This window comes from Syngnathus acus, chromosome 22 (assembly GCF_901709675.1).
Source record: "Syngnathus acus chromosome 22, fSynAcu1.2, whole genome shotgun sequence".
NCBI classification, from domain to species: domain Eukaryota; kingdom Metazoa; phylum Chordata; class Actinopteri; order Syngnathiformes; family Syngnathidae; genus Syngnathus; species Syngnathus acus.
Genome location: NC_051106.1, coordinates 4,734,794 through 4,756,640, shown reverse-complemented (window position 1 = coordinate 4,756,640; position 21,847 = coordinate 4,734,794). Strand labels below are relative to the sequence as shown.

The window sequence follows — 21,847 nt, the reverse complement described above, 5'->3', positions numbered from 1 at the left end:
CTCAATGTTACTTTGTCCGATGTGCAGCTCCAACCTACCATCTTGAGAAGTGTGTGTGAAGGCTCAGTTGGTGCGGAGTCATGAGAGTGTTTGTAAACAACGCATTTAGAAGGTAATTTAACTGTCACGCTATTTCCTTCAACTCTGCTAATTAATTTCGTATATCTGCACGCCCTATTTTTTTTACATGACTCGGTGACACTGTTGTGACATGTAATGGTAAATAGTTTAACCAATAGCGTATTTTAAGCTTTTCAGGCAACTAAGCAGCGAGTGCAGTGCTTAAACCTTAGCAACGTGTTAGCTGGTGTGATAACGTTGACGGTACAATAATATGTTAGCCAGCTTGATCGCCTTCACCCTCGTTAGCCCGGACGGTTAGCAAATAACCATATGCCTTTGTCTCCTGTCGTGACAGCACTGCTCCAAGCAGCTAATAACTAGCAGTATATATCGGCATGCTATAAAAGCTAGTTGGTTGACAAGTGCGTTTGCCCCAGTTACGATCAATAAGCTATTAACGGTCGTGTGGCGCAATAGGCTGTATGCGCTTTTAAGTTGCCAAGTAATTGAATAAGTGTGAGGTAGACGTGTGTCAAAGAACATCGTTTGTTTATTTTGTGCAGGAAACTGGAGTCTGAGCCCTGCCTTCATACATCTTTGAGTACCATCATATCCTCCATTATTGTGGGATGTGAAGGATGTCACAACTCGTATGGTTTGATTTCATTCAGTGGACGGGATGGCACAACTGATTCATTCCTAACAGTCATTCTGTCAAACACGTTTTAGCCAGAGGGCTTTAAATAGACCTTCCTTTTTATCTTTGCACTTTACCGCACACGGGTTAAGTCAGGATGCCTTGGCCATTTTCCGAGTCCATTAAGAAGCGGGCCTGTCGTTACCTCTTGCATCGGTACCTTGGCAACTTCCTGCAGGAAAAATTGAGTTTGGATCAGCTCAGTTTAGATCTCTACCAAGGCACTGGATCACTGGGACAAGTTCCCCTGGATAAGTGGGTATGTTCATTTTAAGACATTCAATAGACACACAATCTACACTGACCAGAATTGAATATTGAATATATATTTGTCTTTCAGTCACTCAATGAGCTCCTAGAGACGGCAGATGCTCCCTTTGAGATTATTGCGGGCTTCATCCAGACGATTTCACTAACCGTACCATGGGCTACCTTGCTGCATGAGAACTGTGCTCTTGAGGTCAAAGGTTTGGAGATGGTGTTTAGACCAAGGCCAAGAGTAGGTAAGCAGGTTTTAAGACAAAAGTTGAGAAAAGCATGACATTTTGTGAGTCATTTCTCTATTTGAAAACTTTAATGTGTATTTTTTTCAGCATCTGGCACTGAGCCCATGTACTGGTCCAGTTTCATGACGAGCAGCATGCAACTCGCCAAAGAGTGTCTGAGCCAGAAGCTCACCGATGATACGGGAGAGAGCTTTCAGCCATTTGAGGGACTAGAGAAGTTTGCTGAAACAATAGAAACTGGTACATCATGTGCAGGGGAAGCCTCGGGGAGCGCTTGCAAAAATAGCGAGAATGAATCAAGTAATCACTGTTTGAATTCTCTTTCTTGTAGTTCTCAGAAGAGTCAAAGTGACATTTCTGGATACTGTTCTGAGGGTTGAACATGTTCCAGAAAATTCCAAAACTGGAATTGCTCTTGAGGTTCGAATAAACAAGTAAGTTGCCACACGTATTTCACAACAACAGTTGTAGGGATTTAGATAGGCAAGGTTAGCGGAAAAAAATAATTGTTTTTTTTATGTACAATTTATTGAACTTATGTGTTGCTTCTAAAATTATTTTATGAACTTTAATTTATTTATCTTTTATTATACAACTTTTAATTATATATACTGTAATAAATTACATTATTATCATTACCTTCTTGTTGCTGATTGGCTATAAGAAATAATTTGATTCTGCTCTTTCAGAGTGCAGCATTTAGTAGTACTAAGTTACCAAATAAGGTTCCTACTCGGTTCCTTTTTACAGGGTTGAGGAAGTCCTTGGCTATAACATTTATGACTGAGATCAACTGTTTCAGTGCTTGTTTTGTGGATTTTTTTTTTTTAACTTTGTCCTGCCTTTTATGTGCAGGATTTTTTATTCCGACGAAACTGGGGAGGAGAGCTCAAATGTGAACGTGCATCAACCAATCACATTTGCACACAAAAAGCTACAGATGGAAGGCATCACTGTATTTTGGGATGAGTTCACGGATTTTAAATCTTCACCACTTCCAACGGTTTGTCTTTTTACATTCCGGATTTACCTGTAGCCAGTCAATGAATGCAGTTTTCTTTTCTTTTTTTTTTTTTTACTTTTTTGACAGGAAACTGAGCCAAAACTCTCTCCCAGCTGGAATCCAAAAATCATTTGCGAACCTCATCCACAGTTCACAGAGACTGTATCCTCGACAGTACCCTTTCAACCTGTGCAGGTTGGGAGTCTCGGCGGTAAAATTGAACTGTCCCTCACATTGAAAAACAATCTAGCCATGCCTGGAGCTAAGGTGAGTCAATGAAAGTTTGTGTTATATATATCAAAAAGTTCCGATTTTGGATGTTGGTATTGATGTTCACAAAATTAGTAATGTTTCTTTGCTTCACAGCTGGATGTTGCCGGCCACGTTGACACACTGCTCATTTTGCTCTCACCGCGCCAAGTCCATCTACTTCTAGACTTGTTTGGAGCGTTTTCCTTTGAACGTGAGTGCTTGTTAGTAAATGAACAGGCCTGCCGTAACGTCACGGAGTGTTTAATTTAACTGTTTGAATTTCTCTGCTTTTGCCTGAAGGTGCACAGGAATGGGCCAAGGACAAAAAGAGTCGACCCATGCAGCAAGAGGATGAGTACCGACTCCACATGGAATTAAATCGCTGTCTGAAGAAGGACACCGCAATGGCAGGAGCAGAGGCAGAACTTTTTGAGAGCCAGACGACTCGTACTGTCTCTAGTCGAGGTTTGATTCAAATGATCCTTCATCCTTTTTTTTAAGGATGTCAAGTGTCAGCTGTTATATTGGATTTTTTTTTTTTTTTTCTGTAAACCTGTGGTCGGAGCAGATGACGTCTTCTTCTCCATGGCTGACATGGACATGTCCCACAGCTTGTCATCCCTCCCTCCTTTGGGGGAACCACCCACTGTGGATTTGGATTTGTCACTCAATAGTAACTACTCGGCTTCTCCGGGAGAATCGCCGTCGGGAAACAAAACTGTAAGTCAGGGTCATCACTTTCATGGATAAAATCAGATTCAGAGCCATTCACTGATCTTAGTTGTGTATGTATTCGAACAATGTGTTTTTGTGACATTAGGCTTTGTGGGACGATTACATGGACGTACCACGACAAAGAGAGAAGCAGATACCTGGAAAGTCTCGCGACGCTCAACTCCCTCAAACGTTATTGCGACAAGCTTGTAAGTGTGGGAAAACACAGGATAATGTCGTGTCGACAGTGGAAAAAGTCTTGCGTGATCATTTTGCTGAGTGAAACTACTGAAATTGAGTCATCCTGATGATCGTGTTTGCTTTCAGCACATCCGTCCAAAACCCACAGTGACGAGTCAAGACCAGAGTTGGTTTTAAGTCTGACACTGAGCAGTTTGGCAATCTCAGTCCTCCACATTGACCCGCTACCGCCACTAGATGTGTCTCCGGGTCCGCTGGACCCTATGACTGCACATTTCTTCAGCGTGCTGGGCCCGAGTCACCTCGACCCAGCTGCTTTCCTTCAGTCTCGATCAGTTTTTAATCACGCATGTCCCCAAGATCACCTCAGGTGAGCATTCTTTACATTTTATTGCCATGTTATATTTTGTTAAATAATAATAAATAATTTGTAAAAGTAACACCACACATGTGGACTGACCGATGTTAAAGATTTGTAAACCAATATGAAAGGAAGCCCTTGAGAAGGAAGTCCAGGAAAAACTCAAGGTAACATGTTGCATTTGCAGGTTTGTGGGCCAGGGTCTGAAGATAATCTACGAGCACTGTCAGGGATCCAGCCTGCGGACTTTCAGCACCGACGTCTCCCTTGACCAAATGGAGCTGCTGGAGTGTCTGTTCCCTTCAGAGCCCAACACGTCTGGCTCTCAGAGAGGCATTCAATACACTGAGGTCAGCGAGGCAACGCTGAGTTCAGCACATGCTCTGCATGCATTTTTTTGGGGGTGAATTCACAGCATGACACGTTTCTGTCACAACTCAGCTCCTGACGTTTAGCACTGCAGCCAGCGGCAGCGCACCACTTAGTACCTGCTTTCACCTGCTTTACAAACAGGCCGAGCGCAGAGGGCCCCAGGTAAATGCAAGATAAAACAAAAGCAGCCTTCATAGTCGGTCGTCACATTTGCAGCACACTTGTTAGAGCGGTCGCTTAGATTGAGCTTTATCTCTGCAGGGTGGCCAAATGCGACTCAGCAGCATCCCCAGAAAAGCTGACGTGCTGGTCGAACTGGGCCCCGTGCGCTCCGAGCTCGACATCAGTATTGTGGACCGTCTCAATTCTGTACTGCAACCTCAGAAGCTGGCCACCACGGAGATGATGACCTCACACATGTACACGTCCTACAATAAGCATATCAGCTTGGTAAGAGGAATGAAAATCTACTGAAGATTTCAACATTTTTACCCCTCTGACATTGATAGTCTTTGTAAAGAGGCTGAATTTTAGATTCTGCTCTGTGTTGGATGTCAATCGATTGTGCCGATTGCGCTGTGGTTTGCATTTTTGCAGCATAAGGCCTTTGCAGAGGTTTTTCTCGACGACAGCCGCACCCCATCCAGCTGTCACGTGTCACTGACCGTCAACGCACCAACAATGGGCGTTGCGGTCCGGTTTCCCATTCCCGATCTGCGCTCCGATCAGGAGAGAGGTCCCTGGTTTAAAAAGTCCTTGCAGAAAGAAGTCATGTACCTGGAGCTGGAAGAACTGGAATTTAAAACTGAATTTAGGGCTGGGAGCACGCCAGATCAAACCAAGATGGAGCTCACCTTCAGGGAGCTTATTGGTATGATGAGGTCAAGAAAGTTGCTATATTACTCCCAGAGTCCTCCCTAAGTGTGTTTGGCTTCAATTGCCTTCCACAGGAAGGTTTCAGGAGGAGCTGGATCAACCAGCCGCCAGGTTCCTCAGAGTTTCCCACACCATGGACGGAGACATGACAACATCTGAGAGTGCGAAATTCGATTGGCCACGGTATGTTTTTAGCTTGACATCCTTGCCGTGCACGTCACCTCCAAATAACGGCGCACGTTCCCACCAGTGTCGTGTTGAAAGTGAACCCCACGGCGGTGCACTCGATCCTTGAACGTGTGACGGTCGAGGATGAAGAAGGGGCCGAGGACAATTTCCTTGAGGAGGAAGAGGAGGGTGCTGCCCACTCACTGAAGGATTTCTGTGACTTTGGGAAACCAGAGCCGTCACCCTTTTCTTCTCGGAGGGTTATGTACGAGAACGAAGAGGTCGGTACTACATTCGTGAAACATCAATGTTCAAACAGCAACATTAGCATCACTTTGAAAAAATGTTTTGCTTCCAGATGGTCATTCCCGGTGATGTTGGCGAGATGACCGAGTTCCAAGAGAAAACCATGAACAACTCTCGTTTTGTCCTCGACCTGTGTTTCCCCAATGTGCAATTATCTTTACCCAGCAAAGCATTTTATGAGAAGCTACACAATAGGTAAGTCCTAAAAAAATGGTTCACCCTTGTAACAAACCCTCCTGATAATGTTCTGCACCTATCACAATAACGAAAGTTGATGTTTTTAATGCTTGTTAAAATCAATGTTTATTATTACACAATAACTGGACAGACTTGACCACATTTCAGAATCAACAATGACCTCCTGCTGTGGGAGCCCACTGCCCCTTCGCCTGTGGAAACGGTAGATAGCATGCCATATGGCGTTGGACTCTCTGTCGCCAGTCAGTTGATCAACACTTACACGGAAGACAGCTTCACCCAATTTCGCTCGACTGGACCTGAGGGTGAGACGGCTCATACTGTCACCCCTGAATATTGTGTGCAGTCTCTCAGTTTTAAATGAAATATAGTTGTTGAACGCAGGCCGACATTTTGAGATTTTCTTTTGTTATGCTTGTAGAAGATACCAGTGGTTCCGATGAGGAGTACATGCACTACAACTCTGGTTCCTCTGACCGAGGATTCAGGTCTCACAAGAAAAAAAATCCCAAAGTTCAGAGTAAAAGCTCCCAAAGCCTGTTCTCTGTCATTATCAATGTCAACCATGGCTTGGTTGCGCTTCAAACTAACGCTAAGGTACATTGATGGCAAAATCTGTTTTGTCATACTTTTATTTACATCATACCTTATTTATAAGTTTTTGACATCTTTCTTCCTAGAAGGAGGATAAAGCACTACTGAAAAATAAACATGGGGAATTCTGGCTGGAGGTGAAAAATGCCGTGCTGTTCAGTGTTACACAGCACCAAGGCTTTAAAGATCAGCACTATGTCTGCTTCCACACCACCAATAGTTCCTTGTATCACCAAGGTAACCAACCACCCGCATTTTTAAATGTTTCACCGAAATGTAGCGGATCTCCAGTTTTGTTTCTGTACGCAGGAGTTGTAGATGGAAGCCCCGCCTCCTCGGATATAAAGTTGCCATTCAGGTCACATCCACACTGGCTGGAACCAACCATCTACCAATCGGAGTCACCCTCGGAGAGATCTTCAACGCCGTCAGAGGGTATCGGCTTGGAGGCCCGCAGTATGGTGTCCGTTGCCGTCAAGATCTCGTCGCAAAATGCCGATCGCAGCTTCAAGGTAGGCTGTCAGGGTTAAGTCTAAAAAACACTGATAAGCATTCCCACTTGCAATATTTTAGAAGTATTTCAAGCGTTACTGCTCGATTGTGATTTATTTTTACACACAGGAATTTTTGGTTGCTATTGGAGTGAGAGGAGCAACAGTCCAGCACAGAATGGTTCCTCCCAACCTGGGCTGGTATGATCAGGTAGCTCCTCCACTCTCACATCTCGATGACTTGATGTCGTATATACAGGTGAAAACCAAAGATGAATTTATTTGCTCCAGATGGTTGACTTTTTGAATGTGTCCGATGAGCCTGTTTTGGGTTACGCTCCTCCCACGTCTGTCAGCACCCTCCATCTACATTTGTGGAACTGCTCCCTGGACTACAGGTAAAGGAGATGCGTGTGTCTGCCTCATTTTCCGTATTCTAATGTGTTTTTATTTTCGGACAGACCTTCTTATTTACCTCTGAGATCGTTGCTGGTGGTGGAAACATTTAGCATCTCCAGCAGCGTCTCTCTAGACAACTCCTCCTCAACGCTCAGGTATGGCATGATCAGGAAATTAAAGACTCTGATACTGCAGCGGAGTGAAACCAGTGACTTTGTTCCAGAATCATTTTGGATGAAGCTGCTCTGTTCCTCTCAGACAAGTGTAATGCCGTTTCTGTCAATTTAGCACGCGGTAAGTCGATCCTCGATGAAAGGAATCTTTGAGAGGATTTTAACCAGTGCACGTCTTGTTGTTTTGGTTCCAGACTATGTCCAAGTGGTAGACATGGGAACTCTAGAACTGCGAATCACTGCTATCAAACCTGGCGTGGATGGCAAACTGGTAGGAGGGTGACATTCCGAAATGACTTCAAGGATCTTGAATTTTTCACCCTTTTCTTCTCGTGTAGACTGAGCCGAGATTTGAGCTTCGATGCTCCAGTGACGTCATCCACATCAGAACATGCGCCGACTCCTGTGCTGCCCTCATGAACCTAATCCAGTACATTGCCAGCTATGGAGATTTGCTTCCTCCTGCAGAGCCAGAGGCCAAGCAAAGCAGTTCCACACAAAAAAAAAAGGTTAGCATTCAGGACAGCATTCAGGACAGCATTCATCCCGACCAAACTACACAAGAGTCCGAAAGCCGAGATGCTTAATCTGAGTGTCTGGCCGGACAGGCAGAGTTTCCCAGCCGGCTCGTCGCTCAGACTCCGCTGCTAGCTGAGACCGAGCAGCAGATTTTGCAGGATCTGATGAGTGAAGCGATGGAGGAGACTGATGTGCAGCATGCTCCCGGGGTGCAACAGAACGGTAACGTTTTGATTCAGGACGATTCTCCCTTTGCACTATTTGATGCCATACTATTCATATTTGATCAAATTTGTAGGTGCTCGGGAGGAGAGGAATCGCAATCTTGAGCCCCCTCGCTCTGACTTGTTCCTGTTCCCAGATGAGAGTGGGAATTCTGACCATGATGCCAGCCCCACCTGCCCCATTCTTCACTCTCCTCTCATCACGCCTGTTTCCAACCTGGCACAGGAGACTGACGACTTCTGTATTCTGGAGACGCCCAGTTCCAGATTGCAGGTCAGCATGCGTTGATTGCATTACAGCCAAAGTCAACTAACTTGAGGTGCCTGATGACTCTGAACAGCAACAATGTGTTTCAGGATGTGGATCAGGAGCCCGTCGTAAAGCTGCTCACCTCCGAGCCGGTGCAAATCCGCTACGATCACTTCAATCAACCTCTGGATGGAAGCGATTCCAGTCGCGGAGCCTTGAATTTTCCCATCCCGGAGGTGCGTTACCTCATCAAGGAGATCTCCATTGTGTGGCACCTCTATGGTGGCAAAGATTTTGGCCGTGTTACCTTCACAGCTTCTCCTGCCAGAAGTCGGGGGTGAGTAAAGAATGTTTTTAACTAAGTATGATTTTTTTTTTTAATTCCAAAGATAAAGCAACAGAAACGTGTTTATCTTTTCTTTGCAATTCAGTACTACTCCCCACAGTTCCCCCTCCCAAACACCAGTTCGACAAGCCAGAATTTCAGGACGCACTGGAGGAGGAAAAGGAAGAAACCCCGACGTCCTCATGGAAATACAACTCAGCAAAGTAATTTTTCATCTCAGTTATTTTCCCCTTTAGAGAGCTAAATAACGTGACCCAGTCAACATTAGCACCAAACATCGCAACAGTGACCACCTTGATTTCACCCTCAGGTGAGATTTCAACACGAGGTGTACCCACAAGAGCAGGAGGCTTCAGGATCACCAGCAGAGCAGCCTGTATCTCGCCAGGTGTTTGTTGTGCAAGACTTGGAGATCCGAGACAGACTGGCAAGCTCCCAGATGAATAAGTTCCTCTACTTGTACTCCAGTAAAGAAATGCCCCGTAAGGCTCATTCCAACATGGTGAGAGGAAGCAGCACACGTGCGTTCACCTCTTGACGTCTCATCTTAGCCGATGATAACTTATTTGCTTTCTGTTGCTTAGTTGACAGTTAAAGCGCTGCACATGTGTCCTGAGTCCGGCCAGGCTCCACAAGAATGCTGCTTACGTGTTTCCCTGATGCCTCTTCGCCTCAATATCGATCAGGTAAAGCATATTTCCTTTGGAATGACAAAAATAACATTTCAAACATTTTGTTTTCTTTGAAGGACGCACTCTTCTTCCTCAAAGACTTCTTCACTAGTCTTTCCACAGAAGTGGAGTTTTTCTCCCCACCTAGTCAAGATGGTAAATAATTCACTTTCATCATCAACAGCCTTTTTTCATACGATTTAAAAGTTGCCTGACTAAAGCATTTCATCCCACCACAGTGAGTGCGTCCGTGAAGAAAGCTTCTGTTCCTGAGATCTCATGCAGCTTCTCCAAGCATGCTGCCACTAACCAGATCCCAGCACCTATCATCTCTGTGCCCGCACAGAGACATTTGAGTCAAAATGGATTCGCCGTGTGTAACCGGGAGGATGTCGGGGACGGTGACGCATCCGCCGCTTTGTTCTCCGACCAGCCCATATTCTTTAGGTTGCTGCCAGATAAATTGAATAAATCATAGAGAGATGAAAGGGTCTTTACAGAGCCGCCTAATTGACTCTTCTTTTATGCCACAGGGAGTTCAGATTCACCTCTGAAGTTCCTATTCGCTTGGATTATCATGGAAAACACGTCTCATTGGAGCAGGTACTGACTGACTCTTAAGGTTTTGAGTCTATTCCAGTCCTTGTTAGTTGACTGATTGCCATTCACTGTTTTACTCCCAGGGAACGTTTTCAGGCATCATTATCGGCTTGACACAGCTCAACTGTTCAGAGCTCAAACTGAGACAGCTGTGCTACCGGCAAGGGTACGTATGTTCTTTATTTTTAATTAGAAAAAACATAGAGTTGAAACGTAAGGTTTTACATTAGTCAAAACTCAAGCAATTCAAAAGAAGTGAGTAATTGTTTATCATATTTACTTTTTTGTTTTTAATTCCAATTAGAAAAGGTCAAATGTGAAAATGCATTCCATTCCTGAATTCTTTTTTAAATGGTCTTTATTACCCCACCCCCCCTTGGAACTGTCTTGCAGTTTATTAGGTGTGGATAAGCTCTTTTCCTATGCAATTAATGAGTGGCTTAACGACATAAAGAAAAACCAGCTTCCAGGCCTGCTGGGCGGTGTGGGGCCCATTCACTCGCTGGTCCAGCTGGGTAAATATTGCCGCCTATTGCATGCATGCACCGCCATTCGCTTGTTGTTATAATTAATGAAAGCTTTGTGCTCTGGTGTCAAACCGTTTTAAGTACATGATCTTCCAGATGGATATGAACTATGTTAAGCCCAATGCATAAATGTTCAGTTCAGGGATTCCGGGACTTGGTGTGGCTCCCAATTGAGCAGTACAGGAAGGACGGTCGCATCGTGCGTGGCTTTCAGCGTGGCACCGCCTCCTTTGGAACATCCACAGCTATGGCCGCCCTGGAGCTTACCAACAGGATGGTGCGAACCATTCAGGTAAACTGCTAATTCTGCTGTTCACACTTCCGATGGTCTAAATCGGATATGTTTGACTGTTTATTTAAATGTACATTTAAAAAGTAGCACACAACAAGGAAGGAAGTTTGATGAAATAGTGACACATCTCAATTAAGAGACATTCTTTGAAGGTCTGGGACGAGATTAGTTTAGTCTAAGTTGTTAGTGAAAGTTGCAGGGTAAGTAGTGAGGGTACCTACACTGGCCAGAATTGTGTCACATGCAATTTAAATCCAGCCAAAAACATCACTTTGTTTGAGCATATGCTTTTATCATAATAGTTTGTTTCATTTTATTAGGCTGCAGCGGAGACGGCCTATGACATGGTGTCTCCGGTGACGACCGAGAGAGACACAAAGAGGGTAAAACGGTTCTCGCACTACGGACTGGCTCATCAGCCCGTTGACCTGAGAGAAGGTGTAGCCAAAGCCTATACTGTAGTGAAAGAGGTAACCAGCTGAAGTTGAGTACTCGTGTAACAGAGTTGTTTCTTAACGCTGAATGGTTAACCTCTCCAGGGAATCACAGATACAGCCCTGACCATCTACGACACAGCCACCCGGGAACATGAACAACGCGGCATGACCGGAGCAGTGGGCGGGGTTCTCCGTCAGTTGCCGCCCGCAGTGGTCAAGCCCCTCATCATGGCCACGGAAGCCACCTCCAACGTCCTGGGTGGCATGAGGAACCAGATTCACCCCGATGCCCGCCAGGAGGAGTCTCAAAAGTGGAGGCAAGGCGAGGAGTAATAGAGAACATTTTCCCTGGTGTAAATAATGATCATCTCATGACAGTTGAGCTCACTTGTTCCTTCAGCAGTGCCTTCACGATCATGCTTATCAAACTCTGTTGAATCAAAGGGACACATTCAAGTCATATCTGTACTGGGTTATGTCAACCTGTGAGGAAAATGCAGCATCTAAACATATAATTATTAGGATGACATGTTTACAAGTTGTTCTGTTATTTTAGTCTGTGACCCTGGATTGAAAGTACATATGTTGTACGTGGACTTTGGTACTTACTGTAAATAGTATAATTTGTACCATTTCATGCAAATTTATGAAAAGGAATGTAGGATGCGGTACAGTTGTGAAGTTACAGCACTTTCGAGGAACTTGAAGGGTTACTGCTTGTCTAAAATGATAATGCACAGGATAGGGGCAGCTTTTTATTTTATTTTTTTGTGGATAAATATCCAGCCGTCAACTTTGTCAGGTTTCCAGTAGTAGCTGCTTTAACTGTTCAAACCAAATTTGGAAATGTCTTCAATTGTCTTGATCCAAAGTCTTAACATATTGCTCTTTTTTAGGTCTTTTGAATTCTGTATTTTCTCCCCATGCCATGGGCTGCACTCCACTTGATTTATTTGAAAGTAACTATTGTACATATATGTACAGTTCATTCTTGACTTTGTATTAAAAAGCATGAATGGAAAATTAAAATGGTTAATTGTGCCATATATGTCAATATAGTAGTCAGCATCCAACAATGTCGCTGACACTGCTACTCTGTTGAATGGAAAATTATGTTGCCATAGCAACAGAGGGACGCACACTTTCTCTGAGTACCAGAGCTCGGTAGAAACGCTGTAAGTCTCAAGATTGTTTACGTGAGATGCGTCAAACTCCGAATGACTAAAACCACTGATAGTCCTAAATAATTTCCCCTAAACGTGACTAGTTGAGGACTGGTTTAGCGATCCCAAATTATCGCGAGAAGACCCTTCGAACGGCACAATCTCTTACTGAGCTACTTTCACCGAAGCACGGAAGTCTAAATTTCCATCCGACTCGTCACATGACATCACTGACATGAAAGTCTGTTTCACGTTGGCCTGAGTCAGACGACAGTCAAATCGTTCACAGGCGTCACGTTTTTTTGTTTCGGCGTCGCACCGTGGTAAGAACTAACTGTTTTTATGCACACCAACTGCAGCCATGACACCTTTTTCCTGTTGCGCCAGCTAACGTACGCTAACTAGCTAGCATCCTGTCAAAAAAATATCATCGTGGCGATAGAAGTGTGTGGCCGCTTGATTCGATTAATACTTCCGTTTAACAATGTTGGTAAAACAGCCGCTATATTTGTCAGTTTCCGATTCGCACTACCTTTAGTTGGCCCTCCCTGTCATCCTGGGGGGGGGGGCGGTGCTTCATCTTTCTGAGCCTTGCATACTACCCTGTTTGTCGTGTTTCTAGTCATGGAGAGATTGGAAGAGACATCAAAGCTCCAGTCGCGACTGTCATCGCTGTCCTTCTCGTCTTTCCCAGGAATAACATCCAAACATTGCGACAGCGACCCAACGGATAGGTGAGCGATGGTTTTGTTGTTGTTGTGAAATGTCAGAACAGATCATTTGACACTAGTTTTTGTGTAACTTGATTAAATTGTGTTGCTTCGTCCTCAATTGGGAAAACCACTCTGAGTTTGCCAACCCATATTGAGCCATTTAACATTAACAATGTGCACCACCAAAAAAAAAAAAAATCCCCAAAAGCATGCATACTGATCTTAATTTTAAAATAACATACTCTGCATGAAACGTTGACATGTATAATTGCAATTGGATCACATAGCGGTAAGCCTTGTATACTGTTGCATGAATGGCAACAGGTGGATCTGCAGGTTATTGTACTTTGACCCTATCTCATGGATGCGAGGTATAGAAATATTTTTAATGCCTCTGAGCCAGAAGGTTGTCCCGATTCCTCTCACGTGACCTCTATGCAAAGAAAATAAACTCCACAAGTTGCTTTGTCTCCAAATATTTATTTCATGTATTCCCCCCAACAACGTGTTTACGTCAGACTCCAAAACACAGACCTCTCCATGAACTTAAGCCAGTCTCCAAAACAAACAAATATGGATCCATCTGAGCAGCGTGAAGAGGTAGGTTGATGTGCTTGTCAGTGAAGTCCCCATTGATGGAGGTGTTCTGCTATAAATGTCTTGTTTTTGTATTTTGAGGCTAATGACGAGGCCCCTGCTGAGCACACCTCAGGGGACCAGGGTGAGAAGAACAGCGCAGGGAGCCCTCTGCCCTCCACTGAGATTAAAGGTTCGTATGTCATCATGATTGATGTTTTGATCTATGCAGGGCTTGGGTTCAAGTGGCAGTTTGTGTCTAGGGCTGGATTTAGGATCACGCTATATCCACATTATAGTGACCTTTTACATATAATACAGTGTTGTATTGCTATTAAATTTGTCAGCTGCACAAAGAAAATCAGTTGAAGCCAGCAGTTGTTAATATGTGATAGCGAAAGAAAAAAAGTGCATACAAATTGCTCGTCTGATTCCTAACACATACTCTGAAATCATCATCAACACGCCGCTGTTATTTTTTGCTGCAGCTGAGACACCCCCCTTGAACCCCCCGCCGACGTGGACATCTGCTGCCCTCAAAGAGCTCAAGGCCAAGCTTCGAACGGAGAAGGACAGCATGGTGACGGTGTATCGAGGCGACATCATGACTGTGCACGTGCCCACCAAGCCAGAAGCCAAGAAGGTCTGCTGGGAGTTTGCCACAGATGGCTACGACATTGGCTTTGGCATCTATTTTGACTGGACTCCCGTCACGAGTCGAGCCATCACTGTGCACATCAGTGAATCGAGTGATGATGAAGATGAAGAGGAGGAGCTGGAAGGTCGGCAATCGTTAAAAGAACACAATAGAGTATTTTTCTGTTTTAGGTATTTTCAGGGTTTTTTTTTCTACATTTTCACACGTTCCCTTAGGGAACATGGAAAAAAAAATCTTTATCAGTGTATTCTGAAGAATGTTTGAGGGATGTTAAAAAAAATAACCCACTAAGGTAAAATCTCCCTGCTATTTTTTTTTTTAACTATTAATGTTGGTGTGATTGTTTTCCAGTTTATGTCACTTAGTGGTTTACATCAATGTGTTTATTTGCATCGCAGGCCCGGTCCCCAATGGCGATGTGGAGAAGGGCTCCAAAGCACAAAGCAACTCCAACCTGGTTGAGCTCATACCCGTGTACCGCCAGGACAGCCACATGACCGTCTTCGGCGGCAGCCACGACTTCCCGGGCGAAGGCACTTACCTCTTCAAATTCGACAACTCTTACTCTTTATGGCGAAATAAAACACTTTACTACAGAATTTATTACAGTGCCTAAAATGCCAAATGAATGTATGCTTTAAAGAAGGAAATGACACTTATGAGTGCAAAAGATATTTTAAATGATCTAAAGTACAAACAAAGAGGTTACGTATAATAGGCATATCTATTTTCTACCACTCAGCTTATGTTGCCAAATGTAACATTTTGAAAAAGCCTTTCATTTGTAGCCGTCCTGTTAAAATCCAATCTTAAAACATATACTGTGAGATTTGTCAAGTAGCGGCTATCAGGGACGACCTCCACATCATCTACTTGCTAGATGTTCGAAGTGCTCTCAATTCATGTATTATTTGCTGTTACTTAGAGTTCTTTCTTTTTAACCTCACCTCGATCCGTTGTAATGTATCGTGTGTCAGTAGAGATATAAATCAAGAATGTACTCAAGCAAGCGATGGCTGATATCCAGTGTGTGCTTTTTATTTTTTATGACACAATTTGAGCCGCTCGTTATCACATAAAGCTCTTATTATGTAATAGTGATTCAATATTTACATTTGTCCAGTCGCTGGCTTTAATTTGTTGTCGTAATGTTTCATCTATATGTATTGTAGTTTGTGCACAGGTCTATATGTGAGTGAAGGTCACAGTGGATGTTCTCTGTGTTAAATAGTTGTGTTCGGCTGCATTCCAAACTACCTTATTTCACATTTTACGTACTTTAAAAGCTTTCTATCGTTTGTTCTGTATCTTTAAGTTATGATGCTCCTGAGAATTTATAATTCACAATAAAGAGATTATTGTCTACTTTGCTGCATTGCAAGAGTACAATGACTTCAAAAGTACATGAAAGCATGAATTTAACTGGAAATGTGTTTCACAAGAGTCTCCAGTATGTGCTGGGCCATAATTACAAAAGGTCTCCCGTGGTTCCATTAATTGCGGTATTAAGGGAGTGAGTGATGTAACCGTTACCAGGATCCCGGTGAAACTTATTTTCCACTATCCCCACATGGCCAGGTTTACCCAAGTTTTACTGGATTTTATAATACCTAAAGTCTATTAGACGTCTATGCTATAGACGTCTACAGCATAGACGTCTATATTTATTACACTTTTAGACCATTTTTAGACGTGTTAACTAAGATGTTTGGTTCGTCTAATAGACGTCTATTAGACGTCAAAATGCTCGCAGTTATTAAAAGTCTAAAACAGATTGCATAAGAAGGGAAATATGCTTGGTTTGAAGTTCATTTCAAATGTGCAGACACAAAAGAACAAAAGAAAAGAAAAACTGCTTTGTAAATATTCCAAATGAAAATGTACTGGGAGTCTGATAAATTTTAAGTCCTGTATCCTTTCATGCTGGTACAGCTATGACTGATAACTAAATGTGTGGTTAGCTTTTAAGTGCCTGTCGTGGTGCTTTGCATATTCTGTCCCGCATTTGGATATTTGGAAAATATACCTTTAGTTACACCAGGTATGTAAAATGAACAATAAAATGAAGAAACAAGAGGGAATATAGGTAGCCAGGTAACAGGTGCGACATATTGTTTACTTCCGTGTTCTTAACCAATCAGGTTGCAACAAGAGCGAGTTACATTTCTGAGGAGTTGTGAGTCTTAAAAATTATGGGACTGCTAAACTTCTACGTCCTTTGGTCCCTGCGTGACGCGCCGCGACAATTTATTAGGTATGTCAACATATATTACAAACAATTGTTTTGATTGCAATCGATTCGAGGAAACATGTTGGTCGTTGTGCAGCAAATCAAACCGAAGATGCTTCCACGTCCACGTCCCACTGCCTCTACCCAAACAGCTGGTGATCTTCGGCCTCGGTGACTGGGGTTGTGACGAGACCACCATCTCCGCGGAGGTCGTGGTCAGCGTTGACGTGCGGCAAAACATTGGCACTCTCACTTCCAAAATCAGGTATGTTTGTGTTGTTTTTGCCTCACTGCGTGGGGGATGACGTGGATGGGTGCTCTCCTCTCCTGTTCCCTGCAGGTGTTTGACGTTTGAGGGAGGCTGGAGCTCTGATATCGAGATGGTGGCAGCACAAAAGGGCAGGAGGGGAGTTTATGGCAAGATAGTTCTCACCGTGTGTACAAAGGTGCTTGATTCCTCTGAATATGGGAGTGGTGGGTGGCCAGGGCCAGCCAGGCTGATATGCTCAAACTTTTACTTTTCCGTCTCTCCCCCTTTTAAAGAAAATACAGTAATCCCTCGTTTATCGCGGATGATTGGTTCCAAAAACCACCCACGATAAGTGAAATCCGCGAAGTCACCAACAAGAAATACTGGGCAGGCTAACGACTTAGCGGAAAGATGCTAATTCGCGATCGTGCTAACACGTGAAAACGGACTTCTAGAGGAATGTAAACGAACATTTGGAGCAATACTACATTGTCCTAAAGGTTAGACACGTTTCTTCAATTTAGAAGTTTTTATTTTGACTTTTTTTTTTAATTTGGGGGAAAAAAATCTGCGATGTAGTGAAACCGCGATAAACGAAACGCAAAGTAGCGAGGGATCACTGTAGTCTCCTTTTCCATTATTGTTAATGACTATATGTCTCTCTGAAATAGTTCCAGGACCAAGGCAACACCTTAAGCAGCAGTACTCCTCTGCCACGGAAAAAATGTCTGTTCCCAGAACAGCTCGGCACCACAAATCTCTCATGCACTTCACTCCAAAGTGTTGCAGAGGACATGGTGAGATGACTGGCTTGCAGATTGTTCACATGTGCCACTTCAGTCCAGTTTACACAGGTTTTTTTTTTTTGCAGGTAACCCCCAACTCTTCGCAGTTGGCCGACAGTGTTTGCGATATCCAGGTTAATAAAGTTGATACCGGCACTTTGGACACGGGATGTAAACCTTCACTTTGGCCTACGGTGAGAGACACTTTCCTGTCTTTAGGGACTAAAGGTATAATGACAAAATTATTGTGAGGTTTTGTGACTTCTTTGAAAGGACAAGACCCCCAGACGGACCGTCATCAGCAAGCGAGGCCGTTTAACATGGAGCTCCGACAGTTCTGTCGAGGGCACCGACCGAGCTTCGACTGCCAAGAAAATGAGGCTGACCAGGATGAACAGCCAAGAAGAGATAACTGAGCAGATAAAGACAAAAGACAGAGAAGGTAAGTTACCGAGAGGGGAAAAAAAGGATGAAACTGCTTTTTGACACAGATCTGCTATAGTTTTAGTGTGTCCATCACGGCGCTGGAGCCATACGATGTGCCTCAGTGACCCTGACACTGCCATTCTTATTGGTGGAGAAACTTCAGATCAGAATTCCTGCAAGGACTCCCTGTGGAAGCTGGAGTTAGGTCACGACAAACTTTTGTTAAGACACAAATGCAGGGTATAATTTTTTTGTATTATATTTATATTTAATTTATAATTTTCCCTTATGCAGACAATGATTTCTGGTACCAAATGAGCTCCTCCACATCCGGACCTGCTCCACCTTGTGCCAGGGGACACTCGGCGACTTATGACCCCGAATCTAAGGCCATCTATGTTTACGGTGGCTTGAGGGAAGGCCAACGCTACAGCGAACTGTACATCCTTAATACTCTGACCTGGAAGTGGAAGCTTGTCACGGTGGGTTTTTATTATTATTATTATTATTATAAAACTGAAATGCAATCTTGAGACTTTTTTTCCATTTAGGCTCAAGGAAATGTTCCCACCTTGGCGTATCATTCCGCTGCTTTTTATAAGAAGGAGCTTTTTATTTTTGGCGGGGTTCATCCGAGCCAGTCTTCCGGGGAAAAGTCATGCAGTAATGCTCTGTACATCTTCAACCCAGAGTTTCAACTGTGGTATAAGCCCATAGTGGATGGAGACAAACCTCTGCCTCGCTTTGGGTTAGTGTCCGCTGCCGTTCACTCCACCACATTCACGACTTTATTATTATTTGTTCTAATGTCAAACTTGTTTTATTTTTGTTCAAAAGCCACTCAATTACGCTTCTATCTCACAAGTTGATCATATTTGGTGGTCGCAAAACTGCCACATATCTAAATGACCTCCACATCCTCGACCTGAGTAAGATTACGAATAAATCGACTGTACTTGGTCTATATTTATGTTGGTTAATACTGATGTAGGTTCCCCCCCCCCCCTTTTTTTTTTCCTGGGTGAAGGTTTGATGGAGTACACAGCTGTGAAGTGCGGGAACATACCACCGCTGCCTCGAGGGTAAGTGTACTTGATAACCTTGAATTTAAAAGAGCAGTTAAAAAATATATAATTCTGTCTACATGAACAGGTTTCATGCTGCCCTCCCAATTTCAGACAACAGGATTTTAGTGAGTGGGGGCTGCAGTGCAATCGGAGCCTTGCGAGATGTGCATATCTTCAATATTGGTAAATTGTTTTATTCATCTAAATACCTCAAGTTGAATACCAGATTTGAGAAAACACAAAAGCATTCAATTTCAGATCTTCCTCTGTATTCATTGCTTTGCTTCCCCATCAGACACCAACCTGTGGAGTTCAGTGCAAATGTCCGAGTTGAGTTTCAAGCCTCGCGCCGGACACAGCATGGTACATTTAAAATCGTCAGACTCTCCGACGCAGAGGAAAGATGAATCTGCCAAAGTCCACTGCACAATACTGGTATTTGGTGGCTCAGACTGCGCTGGTGCTTTCTACAATGACACGGTTAAGTGCACAGTTAAGATTTCCTAATAATGATTTTCTGTCTTTTTTAATCTGGAAAGGACTTTTCAAAATGTGCATGTAATGTTTGCAAAAAGGCTGTTGGTTATCTTGCATAATTTTAGCCAACGTTTGCAGCTCAGTCTTCTTTTAGCTCCTGACATCCCATAATTATCTTGTATTATATTGTCCTTTCTCCAAGCAGCTAATATGCTGCAAGCTGTGTGATGTCACACTTTGCATAACAAATCAGTAATTTGCACAGAAGGTCAATTGAACCGTGTATATATTAATCACAATAATGCTGAGCTTGGTTGTTTAATAATGATATTAATAAATGATAATGTTTTTACTAAGAAAGACTTGGCTTGTTTCAAATTACAGCCATAGGCAGTGGTCAGGTTCAAAGTATTTTATTTATAGGTGTAGAAAGTTGGGGCAGTTTCTCCTAAGCTCGCAGCTCAACTGGCGTGTCCGGCTGGCATGATGGATGGCTCACTTGGAAAGCCTCAATCTTCATTAAGGTTTCATTTAGCCTTTGGATAGTTGGATACAAGCTCAGATCCACTTTAAACCTGAAAGATAGAGTAAATAAATCAGATGGGGGTAACAAAATTACTAAAATGAAAAGGTCAAGGTGTCATATGCATTTTTTGGAGGAGCATAGTGCAGTAAAAAAAAAAAAGTATCTAAAAAAATTTACCTTTCTGCATTGTAGACTTGTGGGACCAGACAGACGTCAGCCATGGATATCTCCAAAGTAAAAGGGCTCCAGTTAAACAAGCCCACAATATTCCGTGCTCTTCATTAACATTCTGAATATTTTAAAGTTCTTACCTCATCGCCTACACAATATTTTCCCGCTGTTTGCTTCAGCAGAGGCTCAAGAGCTGAATGAGTGCAAATATCCATGTGTTTAATATTCAAATATTTTACTGCCAGGGCTCTGATGTCAGCGACTGACCTTCAAAACCTCGATTAATGAAGTATTGCGCCCACTGCACCTTCTCCGCTCCAATCTTTTGGATCACATGTAAATTCTGAAACAGCCAACAGATCATGTAGTTTACCAGTGATGTAACTTCAATCATGAAGGACTACTAAATACTTACCTGCAGAGGTTGAATCCCGGATGCAATGAGATCACTTATCATCCTAACGTGGGCCCTTTTTATGGGGTCTGAGGGCAAGAGGCGCGGTTCGGGCCTGGTCTCATCAATATACTGGATTACTGCCAACTGTGTTGTGAGCCAAGCATTATTAAAATGTCACAGAGAGAAAAAAAATTAAATTTTGGGGTGAGGCTTACCGACTGAGAAAGGGCGACGCCATCAATTTCAACAGCAGGTACTTGCTGCATTGGGTTTAAAGTCTTGTAGTCCTCTGTGAGCTGCAACACACATTTTGTCACTAAAAATGACCATTTTAGTTTCTATTTTTGATTGCTCATGTCAACTATACCTGCTGACCTCCATCTTTGATCAGGTTGACTGGCACTTGGTCATATTCTATACCTTTTAGGGCGAAAGCTAACGCACAAAAAGTTTAATCTTGATGAAAACAAGTGCAAAAAGAATGCTTGAAATGTAAAGCAAGTACTTACCAATGCGCACCCGCCATGAGCAAGAACTTCTGAAATATCCATGGAGGACAGGCTGAATGAAAACAGAAGGACATAGCGTCATTACATATCAAAACGATCCCGAATGCTCCAAATGGTCTTTTTGCATTTCTTGTAGTTCACCTTGGTTTGCTCAGACATTGCTTCTCAGTCGAGTTTGCACAGTGTAAAAAAAAAACAACCCAAAAGTTCTATCGAGTTGACCAGACACGTCCGAGTTCGCGTCACAGCCAATCAGATGTGCCCCTCTCATCCCACCTACCCACTCTTTGGTCCATGACTAAGCAATATTAGGGTCGAAACTCGCAAACAGTAGCAAATCGGTAGTAAAGTACCTTTGCCAGGAGAAGACAGGACAATCGCATAGTGGGGGCGAGTTTCCTTTTTATTTGCTTATGTTGAAAGCGTTCCAGTCATACGTTCCAGAAGCTGGATGTGCCACTTTAACGACTTCAATTTTAGACACAAATACATTGTTTTGGTCGCATAAATTAAAAACAGAGATAGGAAGTGTTTTGCACGTCGATTGGTCATAATCTGTTTTGTAGGCGGGATTTTGTAAATTCTCTACTGATGATTGGCCCAATTTCCTTACTGTCAACCAATTAGGCTGCCTGTTTATAGACCAATAGTGAGCTTCA

General features: G+C 43.3%; 4 protein-coding genes across 9 annotated transcripts; 3 read left to right on the top strand and 1 right to left on the bottom strand.

Moving 5' to 3' along the window:
* The first annotated feature begins 28 nt into the window (after positions 1 to 28).
* LOC119115962 (autophagy-related protein 2 homolog B-like) lies at positions 29 to 12,281 on the top strand. 2 transcript variants are annotated; one of them, XM_037240933.1, is made up of 43 exons: positions 29 to 112; positions 627 to 1,019; positions 1,101 to 1,263; positions 1,354 to 1,506; positions 1,598 to 1,700; positions 2,122 to 2,269; positions 2,357 to 2,536; positions 2,636 to 2,732; positions 2,822 to 2,986; positions 3,090 to 3,241; positions 3,342 to 3,444; positions 3,563 to 3,806; positions 3,985 to 4,147; positions 4,239 to 4,331; positions 4,431 to 4,619; positions 4,767 to 5,040; positions 5,120 to 5,228; positions 5,296 to 5,494; positions 5,572 to 5,714; positions 5,865 to 6,022; positions 6,139 to 6,314; positions 6,398 to 6,548; positions 6,621 to 6,823; positions 6,933 to 7,013; positions 7,094 to 7,200; positions 7,264 to 7,356; positions 7,425 to 7,495; positions 7,569 to 7,645; positions 7,713 to 7,883; positions 7,983 to 8,115; positions 8,255 to 8,391; positions 8,475 to 8,704; positions 8,799 to 8,916; positions 9,024 to 9,215; positions 9,298 to 9,399; positions 9,462 to 9,540; positions 9,624 to 9,831; positions 9,918 to 9,987; positions 10,068 to 10,150; positions 10,378 to 10,499; positions 10,649 to 10,803; positions 11,124 to 11,273; positions 11,343 to 12,281. In XM_037240933.1, exons 2-43 carry the CDS (start codon positions 858 to 860, stop codon positions 11,571 to 11,573), a joined length of 6,138 nt encoding a protein of 2,045 aa, XP_037096828.1. In that variant the 5' UTR covers positions 29 to 112; positions 627 to 857; the 3' UTR covers positions 11,574 to 12,281. The 2 variants fall into 2 exon arrangements, with proteins under 2 accessions (XP_037096828.1, XP_037096827.1); XM_037240932.1 differs by having other exon boundaries at positions 8,192 to 8,391; positions 11,343 to 12,269.
* Positions 12,282 to 12,565: 284 nt separating this feature from the next.
* tmed8 (transmembrane p24 trafficking protein 8) lies at positions 12,566 to 15,720 on the top strand. Its single transcript, XM_037240934.1, has 6 exons — positions 12,566 to 12,726; positions 13,026 to 13,137; positions 13,635 to 13,716; positions 13,795 to 13,885; positions 14,181 to 14,474; positions 14,749 to 15,720. The coding sequence occupies exons 2-6, from the start codon at positions 13,028 to 13,030 to the stop codon at positions 14,964 to 14,966; spliced, it is 795 nt and encodes a 264-aa protein (XP_037096829.1). The 5' UTR covers positions 12,566 to 12,726; positions 13,026 to 13,027; the 3' UTR covers positions 14,967 to 15,720.
* A 706-nt stretch (positions 15,721 to 16,426) lies between these two features.
* zgc:163014 (uncharacterized protein LOC100038766 homolog) lies at positions 16,427 to 20,287 on the top strand. 4 transcript variants are annotated; one of them, XM_037240809.1, is made up of 13 exons: positions 16,427 to 16,451; positions 16,678 to 16,845; positions 16,921 to 17,026; positions 17,502 to 17,627; positions 17,702 to 17,809; positions 17,889 to 18,057; positions 18,118 to 18,246; positions 18,336 to 18,523; positions 18,593 to 18,789; positions 18,879 to 18,970; positions 19,069 to 19,123; positions 19,194 to 19,291; positions 19,404 to 20,287. In XM_037240809.1, the coding sequence occupies exons 3-13, from the start codon at positions 16,961 to 16,963 to the stop codon at positions 19,613 to 19,615; spliced, it is 1,440 nt and encodes a 479-aa protein (XP_037096704.1). In that variant the 5' UTR covers positions 16,427 to 16,451; positions 16,678 to 16,845; positions 16,921 to 16,960; the 3' UTR covers positions 19,616 to 20,287. The 4 variants fall into 4 exon arrangements, with proteins under 4 accessions (XP_037096704.1, XP_037096701.1, XP_037096700.1 ...); XM_037240806.1 differs by lacking the exon at positions 16,427 to 16,451 and adding an exon at positions 16,470 to 16,604 and having other exon boundaries at positions 17,508 to 17,627; XM_037240805.1 differs by lacking the exon at positions 16,427 to 16,451 and adding an exon at positions 16,470 to 16,604.
* On the bottom strand, positions 19,983 to 21,735 carry gstz1 (glutathione S-transferase zeta 1). Of its 2 annotated transcripts, none has more exons than XM_037240811.1 (9): positions 21,542 to 21,735; positions 21,189 to 21,240; positions 21,047 to 21,114; positions 20,895 to 20,975; positions 20,698 to 20,823; positions 20,550 to 20,625; positions 20,423 to 20,475; positions 20,289 to 20,338; positions 19,983 to 20,160 (listed from the first exon to the last, which is right to left on the bottom strand). In XM_037240811.1, exons 1-9 carry the CDS (start codon positions 21,569 to 21,571, stop codon positions 20,034 to 20,036), a joined length of 663 nt encoding a protein of 220 aa, XP_037096706.1. In that variant the 5' UTR covers positions 21,572 to 21,735; the 3' UTR covers positions 19,983 to 20,033. The 2 variants fall into 2 exon arrangements, with proteins under 2 accessions (XP_037096706.1, XP_037096707.1); XM_037240812.1 differs by lacking the exon at positions 21,542 to 21,735 and adding an exon at positions 21,330 to 21,498.
* Between the last annotated feature and the right edge of the window lie 112 nt (positions 21,736 to 21,847).